This window comes from Tribolium castaneum, chromosome 8, assembly GCF_031307605.1.
Source record: "Tribolium castaneum strain GA2 chromosome 8, icTriCast1.1, whole genome shotgun sequence".
NCBI classification, from domain to species: domain Eukaryota; kingdom Metazoa; phylum Arthropoda; class Insecta; order Coleoptera; family Tenebrionidae; genus Tribolium; species Tribolium castaneum.
The window spans coordinates 7,346,913-7,366,115 of NC_087401.1; the positions used below are offsets into that span (position 1 = coordinate 7,346,913).

General features: G+C 37.5%; 1 protein-coding gene across 5 annotated transcripts; it reads right to left on the bottom strand.

Annotated features, from left to right (window-relative positions):
* Window positions 1-1,237: 1,237 nt before the first annotated feature.
* Window positions 1,238-13,872, bottom strand: LOC135265279 (probable cytochrome P450 6a13). Of its 5 annotated transcripts, none has more exons than XM_064358394.1 (4): window positions 7,058-13,845; window positions 1,771-2,583; window positions 1,474-1,725; window positions 1,238-1,426 (listed from the first exon to the last, which is right to left on the bottom strand). In XM_064358394.1, the coding sequence occupies exons 1-4, from the start codon at window positions 7,185-7,187 to the stop codon at window positions 1,263-1,265; spliced, it is 1,359 nt and encodes a 452-aa protein (XP_064214464.1). In that variant the 5' UTR covers window positions 7,188-13,845; the 3' UTR covers window positions 1,238-1,262. The 5 variants fall into 5 exon arrangements, 3 of the variants coding, with proteins under 3 accessions (XP_064214464.1, XP_064214465.1, XP_064214463.1); XM_064358395.1 differs by having other exon boundaries at window positions 1,771-1,944; window positions 7,058-13,844; XM_064358393.1 differs by lacking the exon at window positions 7,058-13,845 and having other exon boundaries at window positions 1,771-3,568.
* Window positions 13,873-19,203: the final 5,331 nt, after the last annotated feature.

Below are 19,203 nucleotides of genomic sequence, written 5' to 3' on the forward strand. Positions count from 1 at the left end.
ATTATTAAAGTTAAAATGTAATTCAAATTTTTGCTTATTTCCTAATAGCGCAGTCAAATTAGACAAATCGGCAGGAAAAAATCCTAGCAAGTTGGAATGTTTTTAAAGCTTTCTTTTCACATGGGTGGACAAATAGTCCCCGAGGGTGGGGGCGAGCTTGAAGAGGGGGAGGTGATTAAAGCTGTCTTTTCTTGTTTTTCTGCTGATATCTCGGGAACTATCTCTCCTATCTATTTTTATCTTCTTACCGAAATTAAAGCTGATAAAATTTTCTACAAAATGGTTGCATGCATTTTGGTTGTAAAACTAACCATTAGCGAGTTATAGATCTGGAAAGATATATGTAATCATTTAGTCTGATTTAAAACAGAATATTTTGTGATTTGAAAAGCTGAGAATAAATGAAATTTATTGGGTCTAATACTTTATTAAAGAAGAAGAGAGAAGACATAAAAACTTGTTTATATTAGAACTCCTTGCTAATATTAAAAATATTAATAATATTAAAAAAGGTAGGTAGGTACATACACAATAAATTGAACGTTACTTAAAAACCATTATCCTAAATCTTACCTGATTTATTTACATTTTGTTCTCAAATAACTATGAGATACAAAATAAAAAACAACTGCTTTAGCTACCCGTTTGTTAAAACTACTAAACGTGAAGACGGCTGTTAGTCACCAAATGTGTGCAATAAAAGTAAATAGGTTAACAAGATAAGTGATAACAAATAAAGAATGTTCACGTAAAATGTAGAAAAGTTGCCATTATTCTTATCGCCATTTGCAATCAAATTAATGTTGTTTAGTAGCATCATATTTTAACTTTAGCTTTTAAAAAATATTTTTTCCAGAAACAATAAGTGTAATACAGAAGCATAATATGCAGATTACGAGAAAAATTGTTAAAAGAAAACTCAAATTAGATTTAGCAAAATTAAAAGCTACATACGTATTGTGTTAAGTAGCGTCTTGTATTGTTGGTCGCCAAAAATTTTTCAGGCTCATTACTTGTGGAACGTTCTTCATTATATCTATCTATCTATCTATATATCTATTTTATAATCTATTATTTGGAGTAAAAGTGAGTTTATCTGGCTCAGCTTAATTAAATAAACGTTCTACTTTGCCTCAATAACTATCACCCTTGTTCCTAATCATAAGCGACCAGGGCGACCTTTTACTGGAAAGAAGAAATTACTCACAGGTAAAACACAGACAATATCACCCATTTTTTTACAAATTTATTCTTTAATTTATTTACAATTTGTGTACATCCAAAAGTATTTTGTCTTCGGGTGCCGAAATAAAAGAATGTATTTTCAACTTTATAGGTTCGCGGGTATTTGGATTCACTGTAAAGCTATAATTTTTCAAAAGTAAGACAAGTCCCACCTTGACTTGAATCAAAGCGAATCGTCTTCCTGCAACAATTTATTAATTCTTTCCAAATTGGAATCATTTTTCATACCAATGCAAAACCTGGGACCTAAACCGAACGGTAGATGAATACAGGGATGCCTCAACTTCTTGTTTTCTTCACTAAATCTCTGAGGATCGAATTTTTTAGGATTTGGGTAATAATTTTCGTCATAGTTAAGCGCAACAGTTGGTATTATCACAGTGGTGCCTTTTTCAATTACAGCTCCATCTTCTGGTACTTTATAATCTTTTATGCACCTTCTTGTCAAATACATCACAACTGGATATTTCCTCAAAGTTTCTTTGATTTTTTTGTAGGATATTTTTTTATAAAAAAAAACCTTACCGTTCAAAACCTGATCCAAATATTTCAATTTTTGGACGGCTTCATATGTTATTTCACTCTCTTGACTGTCTACAACCGCCCAAAACTCTTCTCTCACCTTTTGTTGTATGTCTTGGTGTTTGGCCAATTCGTACAATGCAAAACTCATAGTAGCATGAGACGTTTCAAATCCCGCTATAAAAAACAAAACACATTGTGAAGCGACTTCTTCAAGTGTAAACACCTGTTTGGCACTTTTGTTCTTAAGTTTAATTAAAAATTGCATAAAATCGTCTCGTGTGTAATTATTTTCTTCTCGAAATTTTATAATGTCAGCCACAAATTGTACGAAGAATTCTTGCGTGTTTTTGTGCATAATTACACAGCCAAATTTTTTAGCCAGTTTTGGAAAAATCGAAGCCAACATTAAGACAAACATTTTGAGTTTCGAGTAATTGATTGTTTTTTCTCCAAAGTGCTTCAGTGCCAAGTTCTGGTTTCCATTGCAGTCCAAACCGAAGGCACAAGTTGTGATTACGTCAATGGTAAAGTTGGCAAAAATGTGATTGGCATCAATGACTTGGTTATTTTCCACGTTTTGTGTTAGGAATTTTTCACAAGCTAGTAGAATGGTGAACATTGCTTTGATTTTTTTTGAGGTGAATGATGGGTTTAGTAACGTCCTCAAATATTTCCATTTTGTCTCATTAGCACTGAAGAGGTTGTGGGAAATTGGGTCATCTTTTTCGTTAGAATAAATCCCACGATCAATGAAATATTGAAAGTCTTTGATTAGCACTTGCTTGATGTAGTCGGGGTCCACAACCATGTAAACTGGGCATGCAAAAAAATAAAAACCACCATGTTTCCAACCGTTACGTTTCATTTCTTGGTAGAATTGTTTGATGAAAATTCCGGGTTTTTCTTTGAGTGTGAAAGGGTTCGGAATGTTGCCAAAGGGTATTTTAGGTGGTAGAAAGGGTACTTGACGTGTTTTCCAATACTGGAACTTCCATTTGTAAAACAATGTCACTGCTAGGAGCAATAAAATTGCTAAAATTGTTAGACTGATAAATGCCATTGTAAGTTTTTACGTTTGTTATAATTTTCGGTTCGGGTGAGTCATTTTATTTTGGTTCCCACGTGCATAAATCAATAGTAATGTTACAAAACAACAAATAGGCAATGATAATGATAATGGGCGATAAAGTGTGGTTACCAATTTATGTTTAAATAATAGTAATGTCTAAAACTGTGACGCAACATTGACCCACAAATGTATATACAGGGCTTTCATTTTATTCATTGTCAATAACTTTTGACAATGAGCAATTGTGTTATCAAGCAGAAACAGGTCGATTAGGATCGCGTTCTGGCTGGGTTATAGAGTGATTTTGCAAGAGAATCTGATTAGGCTGATTAGGTCAACAAAAAATAAGTATTTTTTTGGCATCACTCAGTTTGCTTTGTCAGATCGAAATTTCTCAAAAAATGACAATTTCTAAGACGATGGTTGTGGTTGTGTTAAAGGGTGAATTTGCATGAGCATCTAAGTAAGCTGTTTAATTCAACAAAAAAATAAGAAAGTTTTTGGCATAACTTAGTTTGATTTGTCAGATCGAAATTCTTCAAGAAATGACAATTTCTAAGACGAGAGTTTTGGCCTTTGTTAAAAGGTGGTTTTGCAAAAAAATCTTATTAGACAGATTAATTTAACAAAAAATAAGAAGTTTTTTGGCATAAATCAATTTGCTTTGTCAGATCGGAATTTCTCAAAAAATGACAATTTCTAAGACGAGAGTTTTGGGTAATTTTGCAAAAAAAAATCTTAATACACAGTTTAATTTAACAAACAATAAGAAATTTTTTGGCATAAATCAATTTGCTTTGTCAGATCGTAATTTCTCAAAAAATGACAATTTCTCAGACCAGAGTTTTAGGCTGGGTAAAATGGTTAATTTTGCAAAAAAAATTTATTAAACAGTATAATTTAACAAAAAATAAGAAATTTTTTGACATACATCAATTTGCTTCGTCAGATCTGAATTTCTCAAAAAATGACCATTTCTACGACGAGAGTTTTGGGCTGGCTTAAAGGGTGATTTTGCAAAAGAATCTCATTAGGCAGTTTAATTTAACAAAAAATAAGAAATTTTTTGGAATAACTCAATTTGCAATCAGATCGAAATTTCTTAAAAAATGAAAATTTCCAAGACGAGGGTTCGGGCTGGGTTAAAGAGTGATTTTGCAAGAGAATCTGATTAGGCAGATTAGGTCAACAAAAAATTAAGTATTTTTTTGGCATAACTTAATTTGATTTGTCAGATCGGAATCCTTCAAAAAATGACAATTTCTAAGACGAGAGTTGTGGCTGGGTTAAAAGTTGATTTTGCGAAAGAATCTCAAAAAGAAATTTAATTCAATAACAAATAAGAAATTTTTTGGCATAACTCAATTTGCTTTGTCAGATCGGAATTTAAATGACAATTTCTAAGACGAGAGTTTTGGGCTGGATTAAAGGGTGAATTTCAAAAAAAATCTCAGTAGGCAGTTTAATTTAACAAAAAATATATTTTTTGGCATAATTCAATTTGCTTTGTCAGATCGGAATTTCTCAAAAAATGACAATTTCTGTGACTAGAGTGTTGAGCTGTGTTAAAGAGTGAATTTGCAAAAAAATCTCATTAGACAATTTAATTTAACACAAAATAAAAAAATTTTTGACACAAATCAATTTGCTTTGTCAGATCGGAATTTCTCAAAAAATTACCATTTCAAAGACGAGAGTTTTGGGCTGGGTTAAAGGGTGATTTTTCAAAAGAATCTCATTAGGCAGTTTAATTTAACAAAAAATAAATTTTTTTTGGCATAAATCAATTTGCCTTGTCAGATCGGAATTTCTCAAAAAATGAGCATTTCTACGACAAGAGTTTTGGGCTGGGTTAAAGGGTGATTTTGCAATAGAATCTTATTAGACAGTTTAATTTAACAAAAAATGAAAAAATTTTTGCAATAACTCCATTTGCTTTGTCAGATCGGAATCCTTCAAAAAATGACAATTTCTAAGACGAAAGTTTTGAGCTGGATTAAAGGGTGATTTTGCAAAAAAATCTTAATACACAGTTTAATTTAACAAACAATAAGAAATTTTTTGGCATAAATCAATTTGCTTTGTCAGATCGTAATTTCTCAAAAAATGACAATTTCTCAGACCAGAGTTTTGGGCTGGGTAAAATGGTTAATTTTGCAAAAAAAATTTATTAAACAGTATAATTTAACAAAAAATAAGAAATTTTTTGACATACATCAATTTGCTTCATCAGATCTGAATTTCTCAAAAAATGACTATTTCTACGACGAGAGTTTTGGGCTGGGGTAAAGGAAGAATTTGCAAAGGAATCTCATTAAGCAGTTTAATATAACAAAAAATAATTTTTTTTGGCATAAATCAATTAGCCTTGTCAGATCGGAATTTCTCAAAAAATGACCATTTCTACAATGAGAGTTTTGGGCTGGGTTAATGAGTGATTTTGCAAAAGAATATTATTAGGCAGTTTAATTTAACAAAAAATGAGAAAATTTTTGCAATAACTCCATTTGCTTTGTCAGATAGGAATCCTTCAAAAAATGACAATTTCTAAGACGATGGTTGTGGTTGTGTTAAAGGGTGAATTTGCATGAGCATCTAAGTAAGCTGTTTAATTCAACAAAAAAATAAGAAAGTTTTTGGCATAACTTAGTTTGATTTGTCAGATCGAAATTCTTCAAGAAATGACAATTTCTAAGACGAGAGTTTTGGCCTTTGTTAAAAGGTGGTTTTGCAAAAAAATCTTATTAGACAGATTAATTTAACAAAAAATAAGAAGTTTTTTGGCATAAATCAATTTGCTTTGTCAGATCGGAATTTCTCAAAAAATGACAATTTCTAAGACGAGAGTTTTGGGTAATTTTGCAAAAAAAATCTTAATACACAGTTTAATTTAACAAACAATAAGAAATTTTTTGGCATAAATCAATTTGCTTTGTCAGATCGTAATTTCTCAAAAAATGACAATTTCTCAGACCAGAGTTTTAGGCTGGGTAAAATGGTTAATTTTGCAAAAAAAATTTATTAAACAGTATAATTTAACAAAAAATAAGAAATTTTTTGACATATATCAATTTGCTTCGTCAGATCTGAATTTCTCAAAAAATGACCATTTCTACGACGAGAGTTTTGGGCTGGGTTAAAAGGTGATTTTGCAAAAGAATCTTATTAGACAGTTTAATTTAACAAAAAATGAAAAAATTTTTGCAATAACTCCATTTGCTTTGTCAGATCGGAATCCTTCAAAAAATGACAATTTCTAAGACGAGAGTTTTGAGCTGGATTAAAGGGTGATTTTGCAAAAGAATCTTATTAGACAGTTTACTTTAACAAAAGATAAGACATTTTTTGACATAAATCAATTTGCTTTGTCAGATCGGAATTTCTCAAAAAATGACAATTTCTACGACAGGGTTGTGGCTGGGTTAAAGGATAATTTTGCAAAAAAATCTCATTAAGCAATTTAATTTAATAAAGAATAACATTTTTTTTATTATTTCTATTATCAAATCAATTTCAATTTTATTTTTTCTGGCGTTTGTATTCGGCAAGATTTTGAAGCGAACAATTTTCCTTTTTTTGTTATAAAATTATCCAGGCAAATACTTCCGCTCGGTCAGCACGATCATCAAAATGCCATAAATTGGGTTACAATGCCAGAGACAACTAAACGTATTTATAATTAGTTGTCAATTTCAATTGCTTATTTCACTTTAGGATAACCATTGTTTTATATTTACTGTTTTAGTTTGTAGTTTGAATTTGTATATAACCAAACTATTTTTATAATAAACGAGTTTTTTTATATCAAGTACCTACGCGACTTGAGAATTTTTTACTCTGCCTACACCCTGCTTCGCCGAACATAGTCTTTCGAGTATGCAAAGGTCTCCTGAACCTTTGAACCTTCGCCGTGGAAATAAAATTATAGTGTTTTTCTTTTAAATAAAAAATAATTTACCGCACCGCGCGCCATATAAAATAAAATTTTCGCTGTAAGTGAAAATGCAGTGTTTGTCCCAACAAGTGCTGCAGCAGTTAAAATAAAATAAAGTAAAATTTAGTGAAGTGCAAGTGATATACAATCACATCAACCATACTGAACACGGATGAAGCAACCATGGCTAAATTCGTCGAAGCCCAAGATGAATTGGAAGCCAAAATGAAAAAAGTGCTAACCAAGTGTCACATACGCGGAAATCGGGTTAGTTTTGTTATTACCTAATATTCCGTAACAAAAATTATGTTTCAAAAAGAGGTCTGGGTTACGATGTGTTTCATAAGTGTAACACGGAAACATTATCAATACTGTCGAGTCAGCTTGCCGAAGCATAATAAAAACGAGGAACATTAGGGAGTCCAGTTTAGTCGAGTGGAGTCGAGTACAGTCCTTCTGAGTCCTGCGTAGTGCCGTTTAGTTTGTGCTACCCAAAAGTGACATGTGCCCCTTTAGAAACATGACCGCCCCACAACAAATGTAAGTAGACATTCTCGTCAAAATCTAGTCATTTCTGTAACTAAACCTTTTTATACAAAACCACCCACATGACTTTTAATCCCAGCCTATGACATATGGCAGAGGCGCCGTTGTGACATATGGTGGAGGCGCCCTTAAGTTCTCGGAGGAACAAATCGTCATATTCCTGATGTTTTGTTTTCAATGATGCAAGTGAGTAATATAGAAAAAAGGGTTGAGATTAGTATGATGTGGGTGTAGTTCGGAAAAAGTCGGGGTCGCGTGAATGTCGGGTGTAAATAGATATAAGACGCGTAGTAAAGAAAGGGAAGCAAAGGAAAAAGAATATTTGAATTTTAGACAGCTGCATAGAAGTACCGAGTTATTTGAAATACCGTAAGTATCGCCAATAAGAGAGACTGCTATTATCGTGACCGCCCAAGATTTGGTACAGCAAGGGACGTATGATACTTTGAAGAAAATACTCGAAGTTAGGAAAAACAGGTAGGTAAAGGGCAAGAGAAGAGTGATCATAATAGTGAGCAAAACACACCTGTGGATTCCGAAGCGGAAGAAGAGGAAAATCAGTCAAGTCAAAAAGTCGAAACAGAAATAACTGAAATGGCGAATATTATCCTAAAACAAGCATTGTCTACCGCGAAAACCCCCGCAGGACCAAAATTTTTATCCCCACTGACATTCAACCCTGCAACATCGGACCCCGCTACTTTTATCGATACGTACAATAGAGTTTCACTAGTTAATTCATGGGATGTCGGCCTAAAAATTTCATATTTTCCGATCTTTTTGGAAAAAGCCGCGTCGGGATGGTATTCGCGATATGCAGGAAACACTGCAAACGAACAAAAAACATGGAAACAGCTGAGAGTGAGGATTTTCTTGCGAAATTCGGGGGTGCAAGTTCAAAACGGGCAGCGCGTATAAAATTCCAAAATCGAAAACAGGCGGCAAACGAGGACATTAAGTCCTACTACTTCGAATTGGTGTCGTTGCAACAAGAGATTGACCCAAATATGAGCGACGAGTCGTTTATTGCGCAATTTGAAGATGGGCTTCTACCGTCATTGGCTGAGACATTTTATATGTTCAGCAATCCAAACATGAGCGGCCAGGACTTGAAAGATCTCGTTTTTCGAATTAGTGGTATCAAAATAAAGACCTTTTTCAATAATCTGGCGTCGGAAAGTGCGTTTTTCTTCGCGTCAAACCAAGAACGGGGGAGATCTTGGGTGTCTAATGGTGCGAGGGCAAAAGAGACAACACAACAGAAAAAGGAACAAAGTCGATTGCTTCACACAAGGACAAGGGATGGAAGACCAAAGTGCTTCAATTCAAACCAGGCCATTTTGCGGCAGCGTGTCGTTCGTGGGAAACAAAAACGATAAATGGGGGAAAAATGTTTTACATGTGGAAAATTAGGACATTTCGCCGCGACATGTAAAAACGGGAATTACGGAAAAAATCAAAAATCGAATCGAGGGGGTAACACAAAAGCGTAAGGACGACATCTACTGTGCGTCCGGATGTTGTCCTCACAAGCGATGTAAATAGTTTCGGGACGCCGTATAGGGTGTTGTGTTCTTAATTTTGGGTTTCTCAATTGATAATGAAACTATCACAGGAGAGACACGTTTTATTGCACACACCATTACATTGTTACCTCGAGAGAGGGCCTCGCAACATCGAGTGATTCGGCTACTCTCCATACTTGTATGTGAACATCGAGATACATATACTACATCTCCCCCTTTTTTTATACGTTTAAAAAGAAAACAAACTAAACAAATTATTATAAAATTCGAAAACGTTACATAACAAAATCATGATATTTCTGTGGTAGTTTAATTGTGCGTTTTGGTCTTGTCATGGGCATGGTAGGAGTTGTCATAGTTGGGCAAGTATTTCTGGCAGGACTAGTTAGGTCACGAATTGGGGAACTGGGAATTTCTGTTCGGTCTTGAATTTGAGAGTTTACCTTGGGTTTGAAAAGCTCTTCTTGTTCTTCCATGAATACTGGTGGGGCATTCATAGAAGGCCTTAGGTCTTTCCTATTTCGCCGAATGAAGCTTGATTCTGTTTGAACGATGTATGACCTCGGTTTTTTATGTTTGTCTACTACTTTTCCAGGTTTCCAAATTCTGCCTGTCTTGACTAGAACACTTTGATTTTTACTTAGACTAGGTAAATCTCTTGCATTTCTGTCATAATATTTTTTTGTTTTCGTTTGTGCAAGCTCCTTATCCCTTTTAATATTTATAGGAATTTGAGGTCGTAAACACTCGGTCTTAATCGGTAGTTTTTCTCTGAGGGTCCTGTTTTGCATGGCCTGCGTGGGCGAAACCCTGGTTGTTTTAATTGGAGTATTCCGGTATGCGAGTAGTGCTGGATATATGTCTGTATTTTCTTCATACGACTTGCGAAGAATGTTTTTTGCAATTTGCACTCCCCTTTCTGCCATTCCATTGGATTGTGGATAACGTGGACTTGACGTGCTGAGGGAAAAATCCCATTCCGTAGCGAATCTTCTAAATTACGTAACTATCGAAAGGCATGTTGTCTGATACAAGCTCTTCAGGAATTCCATATCGGGAAAAAATTTCTTTAAATTTGATGGTCAAATGTGCCGCTGTTTTTCCTTGCAAGCGAATTATTTCCAACCAGTTTGAGAAATAGTCGATTACTATTAGAAAATCCATTCCTCTAAACGTCATTATATCAGCAGCAATCTTCTTCCAAGCGCAATCTGGAACCGGGTGAGGAATTAGTGATTCCTTCTGATTTTGATGTCTATATTTTTCACAGATCCAACAACGCATTACCATATTTTCTATTTGTTTGGAAATTCCAGGCCAGTACACAGTCGATCTTGCCCGAATTTTACATTTTTCAATGCCCTGATGTCCTTCGTATATTTGTGATAGAATGTCTTCACGAAAAGTCTGGGGAATGACTAATCTGTTTCCTTTGAAAATCAAACCGTCATCGGTAGAAAGTTCGTCTCTAATATTCCAATAAAATTTTATTGTTTCCGGCACTTGTGTCTTCCTTTTAGGCCAACCATTTTTGCAATAGTTCAGAAGTTCTAGCATTGACTTGTCCGTATTCATTGCTTCTTTGATTTTTTCTTTCTTCTCCTTCGTCACAGCTATATGTTTCGATATACTGTGTACTACAGATTCCAAATCTTCATCATCTTTTACCCTATCCTTCAAAAAGTTTCTAGAAAGAGTATCAGCTAGATACATATGTTTTCCTTGAATGAATTCCAAATGAAAGTCATATTTCAATGTTCTTAACAACATACGTTGTAGTCTTGCTGTCGTTTGTCCTATATTCTTTCTAGTTATTGCTAGTAGTGGTTTGTGATCTGTTTGCACCGTCACGTGTCTTCCGTAAATATAATAATGAAATTTTTCTAAACAGTACACTACTGCAAGCAGTTCCTTCTCAATTTGTGCGTAATTGATTTCTGTTTCCGTTAATGCTCTTGAAGCATAAGCCACTGGCTGTCCGTTCTGTAACAAACAACAACCTATCCCTTTCTTTGAAGCATCTGTTTGGATAACGATATTTTCCTTTGGGTCGAAATATTTCATGGTCGGTTGTTTACTAAGTAATTCTTTTAATTTATTGAAGACTTCTGTATGCCTATGGGTCCAATGCCACTCAACGTTTTGCTTCAGTAGCTCTCTTAATGGGGCATTAATTATTGCTACATTAAGAATAAATGACGAAAGAAAATTTATCATTCCCAAAAAACGTTTTACTTCTTCCTTGCACTTGGGCTCAGACATTTCTCGTATTGCACGTACTTTATCGTCATCTGGCTTTATACCCTTGTCCGTTATTATGTTTCCCATATATCGTACGCTTTTTATTTTAAACTGAATTTTATCCTTGTTAAATTTTATATTGTTTTCTAGAGCTGTGTTTAAGACTCTTTGTAAAATCTCATCGTGGCCCTTTTCATTATTTGCCGCGATGATGAGATCATCAAAAATAACGCTTACTCCCGATATATGGCCAAAAATACGAATGACATGTTTTTGAAAAACTTCTGGAGCCGATTTAATTCCGAATGGCATCCGTAAAAATTTGTATCTACCCACAAGGGTGTTCAAACAACACAAATCTGAACTTTCCTTATCTAAAGGCACATGCCAGAATCCAGCGCTCATATCTATTACTGTAAAAATCTTCTTACCAGCTAAACGTGGAATTATGTCCTGGGCTGTGGGTATCATATAGTGCTCCCTTTTTATGGCTTTGTTCAAATCCTTAGGGTCCAAGCAGAGTCTCAGCTGTCCTGTTTTCTTCTCAACAATCACTAGACTGTTAACCCAATCTGTCGGATATTCCACCTTCTCAATAATTCCTTGGCGTTCCAATTCTTTCAAGGTCTCTTCTAGTTTGGGCTGGAGTGATAAAGGAATGCGTCTAGGAGGATGAACAACAGGAATAATGTCTTTGTCGATTTCTATGTGATGTGCTGTGTCCAATACACCTACGCCTATAAAAACATTTCTATATTCATCTATTACATCATTAACAGTACAGTAGTTTTTGTTAATTTGGTCAATTCTTTTAATCAAATTTAATGAGATACAGCCTGCTAACCCTAAAATAGGTTGAGATTTTACATCTGCAACAACAAACTCAAGACGCTTTACATTGTCTTTATATTTACACTCTAGTGTAACTTTTCCAGTCGTATTTAGTTTCATATTGCCAAATGTTAACAAAGTTCCCTTATATGGAAAAATACAATTTAATTGAATTGACAATTTATCTAAAATGTACATTGGCAAAATATTTACCTCCGCTCCTGAGTCAAGTTTAAATTTCACTGCGACATTATTTATCGATAAATACTCATACCAGGCTTTAGAATTTTCTCCCGACACTTCGGAGACGAAAAAACTTCAGAACTTCCTTCTTCTGTTACTTCTTTAATTTTTTTTCTATCTGGAATTGGTCCGCTTCGTCTGTTTTCAGTTTCCACTTGATTTTTCTTCTTGCACACCGTCGAGAAATGATTTCTACCCTTGCAATGTAGACAGGTTTTTCCAAATGCGGGGCATTTCCTTGCTTCGTGTCGTCTTCCACACTTGTGACAGTTCTCCATTTTCTTCGTAACTTGCTCTTTCTTCACAGCTTCTACTCTTGCTCCATTTTGAAACAACTGGGCTTGTCGTTCACTCTGCTCGGCGGCACGACAGTACTGGATGCAATCAGCCAACAATAAATTTGGTTCTCGTAGCAATCTCTTCTGTAAAGCTTTATCTCGGATTCCGTACACTATGCGATCTCGGATTAATCCTTCCTTCAATGTACCAAACTTACAGGTGGCTGCCTTGTTTTGTAGTTCCGTTACGAATGAATCAAATGTCTCTCCTTCTCTTTGGACAATGCTGTTAAAGTTGAACCTCTCGATCGTGATATTCTTCAAAGGCTGGCAGTAATCCTTGAATTTGTTGACTACTGCTCTGAAGTTTCCCCTTTCTTCGGCTGTGGCCCATACGAAATTATTCATCAACTCTTGAGCATCTTCGCCAATGAGGTTAAGTAGCAGCGCTGTTTTCCTTTTCTCCGTGGCTTCGTCTAATCCCGAAATGTTTCAAATGTATTGTACCATTTGGTCCAGTTGACGTTGGGAACTCCTTTTATTTTTAGCGTCGGTGGTTTGTTAACTCCTTCCATCTTCCTTGGTTCACGTGTTTTTGTAACATCCTAACCTCGATTTTTCAAATCTTCCAACATCCGAGTTGTGTGGCACTATTCTGCGTTTGTGACATTTTCAATTAGACTTGTTTCACACCTGACACCATGTTGTGTTCTTAATTTTGGGTTTCTCAATTGATAATGAAACTATCACAGGAGAGACACGTTTTATTGCACACACCATTACATTGTTGCCTCGAGAGAGGGCCTCGCAACATCGAGTGATTCGGCTACTCTCCATACTTGTATGTGAACATCGAGATACATATACTACATAGGGTGTTACCGGTTTTAGGGAAATTAGGGAATAGGACAGTAAATATAGTAGTAGACACGGGCTGTAGTACTAATTTGGTAGATATATGTTTCGTGGATAATATTAGTTATAGCGGGAACAGTAGGGGGTCGTTTTTAAGAACCGCAGGGGATGAAAGGGTTCCGACATTAGGTAAATCGTTGGTTAATTTAAAATTAGGGTAACAAAGGTTCGAGATCAAGAGTACAATTGTGAAAAATCTGCCGAGTCCAGTAATTTTAGGAGTTAAATTCTTTCTTAGAGGAGCAAAGGGCGAGAATTGACTTTAGAAAAAGGGAATTTTTTCTGGAAAACGCAAACGTCATTCGTTTGACGAAATTGGGGCAGATGACGTAAGGGAACCTACGACACTATTACACTCTACAATGGAATTTGATGATGCGACAGAAAAACTGAAGCTAACCGCAATAGGTGATTATGTTATTCAACCAAGAGGTAAACAAACAATGTTACTTAATCTGGTCGGGAAGCCAGAAACGACGAAGGAATTGGAAATTGTGGGCAATGAAAAATGTTTGGTACCACGAGGACTTACCGTAGAAATTTTGGAGAGGTCGGGGAGCCAACAATTTGAAGCAGAGGTAACGTCATTGGCAAATGTGTCGCAGAGAACCTTTAATGGGACGACGTTGGGATGGTTACAGAAGGACCCAGTTGAGGAATTTTTCTTGCACACACATCCGTTTGAAAGTAAAGATGGCCAACCAGATTTAGTAGGGCGATTAGTTCGTGATTTTTGTAGAATTTGTCCCACAGTGACTCGAATTTTTGCTTGCATTCACTGTAGTATTGGAATGTTCGTCTGCTCCGAGCTTCTTTCTTCATATTGTCACAACGGCGCCTCCGCCATATGTCACAGGGTGGGATTAAAAGTCATGTGGGTGGTTTTGTATAAAAAGGTTTATTTACCGAAATGACTAGATTTTGACGAGAATGTCTACTTACATTTGTTGTGGGGCGGTCACGCTTCTTTCTAAAGGCACATGTCACTTTTGGGCAGCACAAACCAAACGGCACCAAGCAGGACTCAGAAGGACTGTACTCGACTCCACTCGACTAAACTGGACTCCCTAATATCCCGCGTTTTTTATTATGCTTCGAGAAGCTGACTCGACAGTATTGATAACGTTTCCGTGTTACACTTATGAAAAACATCGTAGCCCAGACGTCTTTTCGAAACATAATTTTTGTTACGGAATATTAGGTAATAACAAAACTAACCCGATTTCCGCGTATGTGACATATGCCCGGCCCTAAGAGTTTTTCGCCCCGACAAACACTTTATAATTCTAACCTACAAACTACCCTAACCAAATATTACATTCTAAACAACTTTCCGGACCAACGCCTCACTGTCAAAATGTTCACGTCGTTACTGTCTTTGGATTTTTTACACTTGTTCAGTTTTTTCGACATCACTGTCACTAGTTTCACCCAGAGAAAGGTTTCAGAGCCGCATGAACTTTGTTGGCGATGCTTGCCTCGACTGATCTGGATTGCTTAGGATCCCCTTGACTTTGTCTTGGATCCATTTCCGAGGCCACCTGGTCCAGTTTTTATAAAATCTTGACACATTTCTTCAGCTTTTGTTCTGCCTAAAGACGAGAGACTTGTAGGGACCATTTCGTTCACACCTTGCTTCCCAACTTGGCAAGAGCTTTACATGTGGCCACTTTTCAATAGATATAGATTTGGTTCGTAGGTTAGACGTTCTCTTCTCGTGGGCGTTGGGCAAAAAAAAAACAACACAAAATTAAATTAAATTCTCAAAAAACCTTAAAATCTACACATAGATATTTTGAAATTTAAGCCGACTGGCTTTACTACGTTGTGCTGACAAGAATGAATTTTCGCGACCTTCATTCTTGCAGCACCGGCCTTGACATATTTTTGCTGACAGCAACATAACCAATGAACTAAACAAAACTAATTCCCGTCGCGTTTTCCCAGTTATTATTTTTTTCTATTTTTTAAACTTATCTATATTCCAATCCCTCAAAACTAAAATAAAATATTTATACTTACGTAACTACTTCCTAATCTACTTCCACATTGTCTTCAGAACCCAACACTGTTGGCTCTATGAGGACACTCATACTTCTGCCTCTGGCCAGTGATAACAGAGCTTCCTCTCCTAGCTCTACTCTGACACTCGGATTTGTGTTCTTACGTCTGGGCGCTGGACAGGGGTCTTCCTCTTTCTCATCCTCTGGACCGGATCTGTCATTATCTTTAAGTCTGTAACATAATTTAATTAACCCAACCGCAATGTGCGTGACAAAACCAAAAAACGCTAAAAACCTCTAAAAAAACTAACTAACAACTAAACAACAAAACCAACTAACAAATAAAAAAACAAAAAACTCTAAAACCATTAGATGGACTTTGTGACTTTCCATTCCACTCCCCGCATGAACCGCTGGAGTTGCCGTATATAAAACTCCCAGAGGACTCCTTCTGAACAGGACAAACGCTAAACCGACCGACAAAACAATATTCCAGATGGTCAATAGGCCATTTCCATGAGCTGCGTACATGGAGCTCCACCCGAAAACGTGTACGTGCTCCTCTAACATCTCCTGAATCTCATCCACTTTGTCCTGAACAGAAGTTAAATTTATGTGTGGTATGGAAAGAGTCCATTCTTGGTTCAAACACTGGGTTAAATTCTGGAATTTTAATGGTTCTTGCCTCTTCAAACTGTTAATGACCAGCGATCCATGACGACCACGTGGCTGGTAACACGTGTACAATTGGCAATATTTCATTTCCCCCTACACAAGGGAATGTCTTCTCTATCAACACCTCGTGCCCCTCCACTAACTCACAGGTGCACGGAACTTTTATTTTGATTGCCCCTGGCAACCCGGCATACTCCCTGCCGACCTCTTAGGTCTTATTCCCTCATTTCAACTTTATTTCCTCATCAACATGTGTTAACATGTATATCTCCTCGCTAACCTCCGTAATCGTTAGCGCCCGCGATCGGTAGCATGTCATCGGGCAGTGATTTGCCAGCTCCTCTATCGAACTGCCCCTGGTTAATCTTCTGATACACGACGGACCGTGCAATGAGTCCGCATTAAACGTGGCAAAAAACATAATCTGTTTTTGTATGGTTTACAGTGGTGTAAGCCAACGCCTGAAATTGTTCTTATTGCTGCATTTTTCGCCCCAGATACTGCTACGTAAGCGCTCTCATGTCTAATTCTGCCGGTATTGTTGTTCCACCCAAACGGTACACTTACCAGCTCATACAAGGACTAGTGTCGACCCTGACCTCGAATGAGCGTTCTGATTTGAAGGGTGATGTTTCCCCCGGCTACTGTACAATCACAAATCGGCAACTTCCCATGTCCCAAATCCCGACTATGTACAATTATTATTATTTACTATAGGTTTTAATATTTACACTTATAACTACTCTACCGGTGAGGTCCAAGGGTTATTATACTTTAGTAACCTACTTACGTGTACTATTTCCTTATTAGACTTTTGTCGTCCCGTCTGCAATTCATAATTCGCATTTCCAATTTTCCTTAAAACAGTGTAAGGTCCAAACCACATGCACATCAGCTTTGGGCTTTTGCCTTCTTTCCTTATGGGTACGAACACTTTAACTTTGTCCCCGACTTTAAAATCTAACTCTCTATGCCGCTTTTTATCATACTCTTGCCGTTTTGTTATATTTTTCGCCGCTTCCGCCTGTATCGCTAGCAGTTTTTCTCTAAGTTGGATAATGTTTTCGTTTTCCAATTGTGGCTCCATTAAATTTGCTTGCGTGGGCAATGTTGGTAGTCGCCCAAAGATGACCAGGTAGGGCGGGTACCCTGTTGTCGCTTGAACGCTTGTGTTATAACCAAACGTGGTTGGTTTCACATATAAGTCCCAATCCTTTTGATCCGTTGATGTAAAAACGGCCATTTTTTTTTGGAGAGGGGAAATGCTTTTACGCATACCAGACTAGGTCTGGTTATGTGGGACTCGGTCGGTAGATGTGCAAGCCGACAATACCCACTAAAACCCCTCGCGTCACCTTAGGGATCGGAACCATTGGTCCTTCATCCCTGAACGCACGCTGGGCAGCCATGCCGGTTTGCATGGCGCCAGAAGGAAAGAAAAGGGCGCTCCGGGGATTCCCCCGAAGTGATCCATTTGATGGAATCTGAAAAGAGCTGCGACAGATAAATGTGGCAATGACATTTGATGCTTACCAGATTCGGAAGATCTGAGTGAGAAGGCATTTTCGATCACAAGAGAGCCATCCTTGGCCTCTTGCATCTGGACGGACCGTTTTCGTCGTAGTCAACGGCCTCTCGGACCAGGGGGTTCGGGTGGGCTTCCGCCTTCAAAAAGACTCGCTCGGCGGTCTCACGGAAGAATTCCTCCATCGTCGCCATTTTCGCCTCTCGGTGCAATTGGTTGTTGCGAACAAACCACGGGGCGTTGAATGCTTAACGGAGAAATTTGTTTTGGAAAGTTTGTAACTTATGCATCCGAGTCTTACAGGGCGCGAACGCCCAAGCCACAGAAGCATAAGTCATGGTAGGTCGGATCACTGATTTGTACAACAAGAGCTTGTTGTCAATTGACAACGCGCTCCGCCGACATACGAGAGATCTCAGCATTCCCGTGGCCATCTTGCCCTTCGCGAGTGCGTAGTCAAGATGTGGACCGAAGGAGAGTTTTTTGTCCAGAATGACCCCGAGATATTTGACCTGGTCAGACCAGGGAATGTCCGCGTTGAACATTCGAACAAACCCATCAGGGCTGACTCTACGTCGTGCCAACAAAAGCGCTCGGCTTTTGTCGGGGTTGACGTATATGAGCCACATGCGACACCAGTTTTCGATGCGTTCCACAGACTCCTGCAAGTAGCGGGTAGCCATGTAGGGTTGCTTCGATCTGGTGAGAATCGCTGTGTCATCTGCGTATATTGCCAGTGTCGTAGGGTCAGTTTTTGGGATGTCGTGGGTGAAAATGGAGTAAAGAAGGGGTGAAAGAACGGAGCCCTGAAGGACTCCGGCTTCCAGGTCCTGGGGATCTGAAAGAGTTATTGATTCTCACCTGGAAACGGCGTCCATCGAGAAACGATCTGATCATTTGAACCATTGCGAGCGGAATGCCAGTCTGATGGAGCTTATAAATAAGCCCATCATGCCAAACCTGTAGTATATGTATCTCGATGTTCACATACAAGTATGGAGAGTAGCCGAATCACTCGATGTTGCGAGGCGCTCTCGAGGCAACAATGTAATGGTGTGAGCAAAAAAACGTGTCTCTCCTGTGATAGTTTCATTATCAATTGATAAACCCAAAATTAAGAACACAACATGGTGTCAGGTGTAAAACAAGTCTAATTGAAAGTGTCACAAACGCAGAATAGTGCCACACAACTCGGATGTTGGAAGATTTGAAAAATCGAGGTTAGGGTGTTACGTGAACCAAGGAAGATGGAAGGAGTTAACAAACCACCGACGCTAAAAATAAAAGGAGTTCCCAACGTCAACTGGACCAAATGGTACAATACATTTGAAACATTTCTGAGCGCATCGGGATTAGACGAGGCCACGGAGAAAAAGAAAATAGCGCTGCTACTTAACCTCATTGGCGAAGATGCTCAAGAGTTGATGAATAATTTCGTATAGGCCACAGCCGAAGAAAGGGGAAACTTCAGAGCAGTAGTCAACAAATTCAAGGATTACTGCCAGCCTTTGAAGAATATCACGATCGAGAGGTTCAACTTTAACAGCATTGTTCAAAGAGAAGGAGAGACATTTGATTCATTCGTAACGGAACTACAATACAAGGCAGCCACCTGTGAGTTTGGTACATTGAAGGAAGGATTAATCC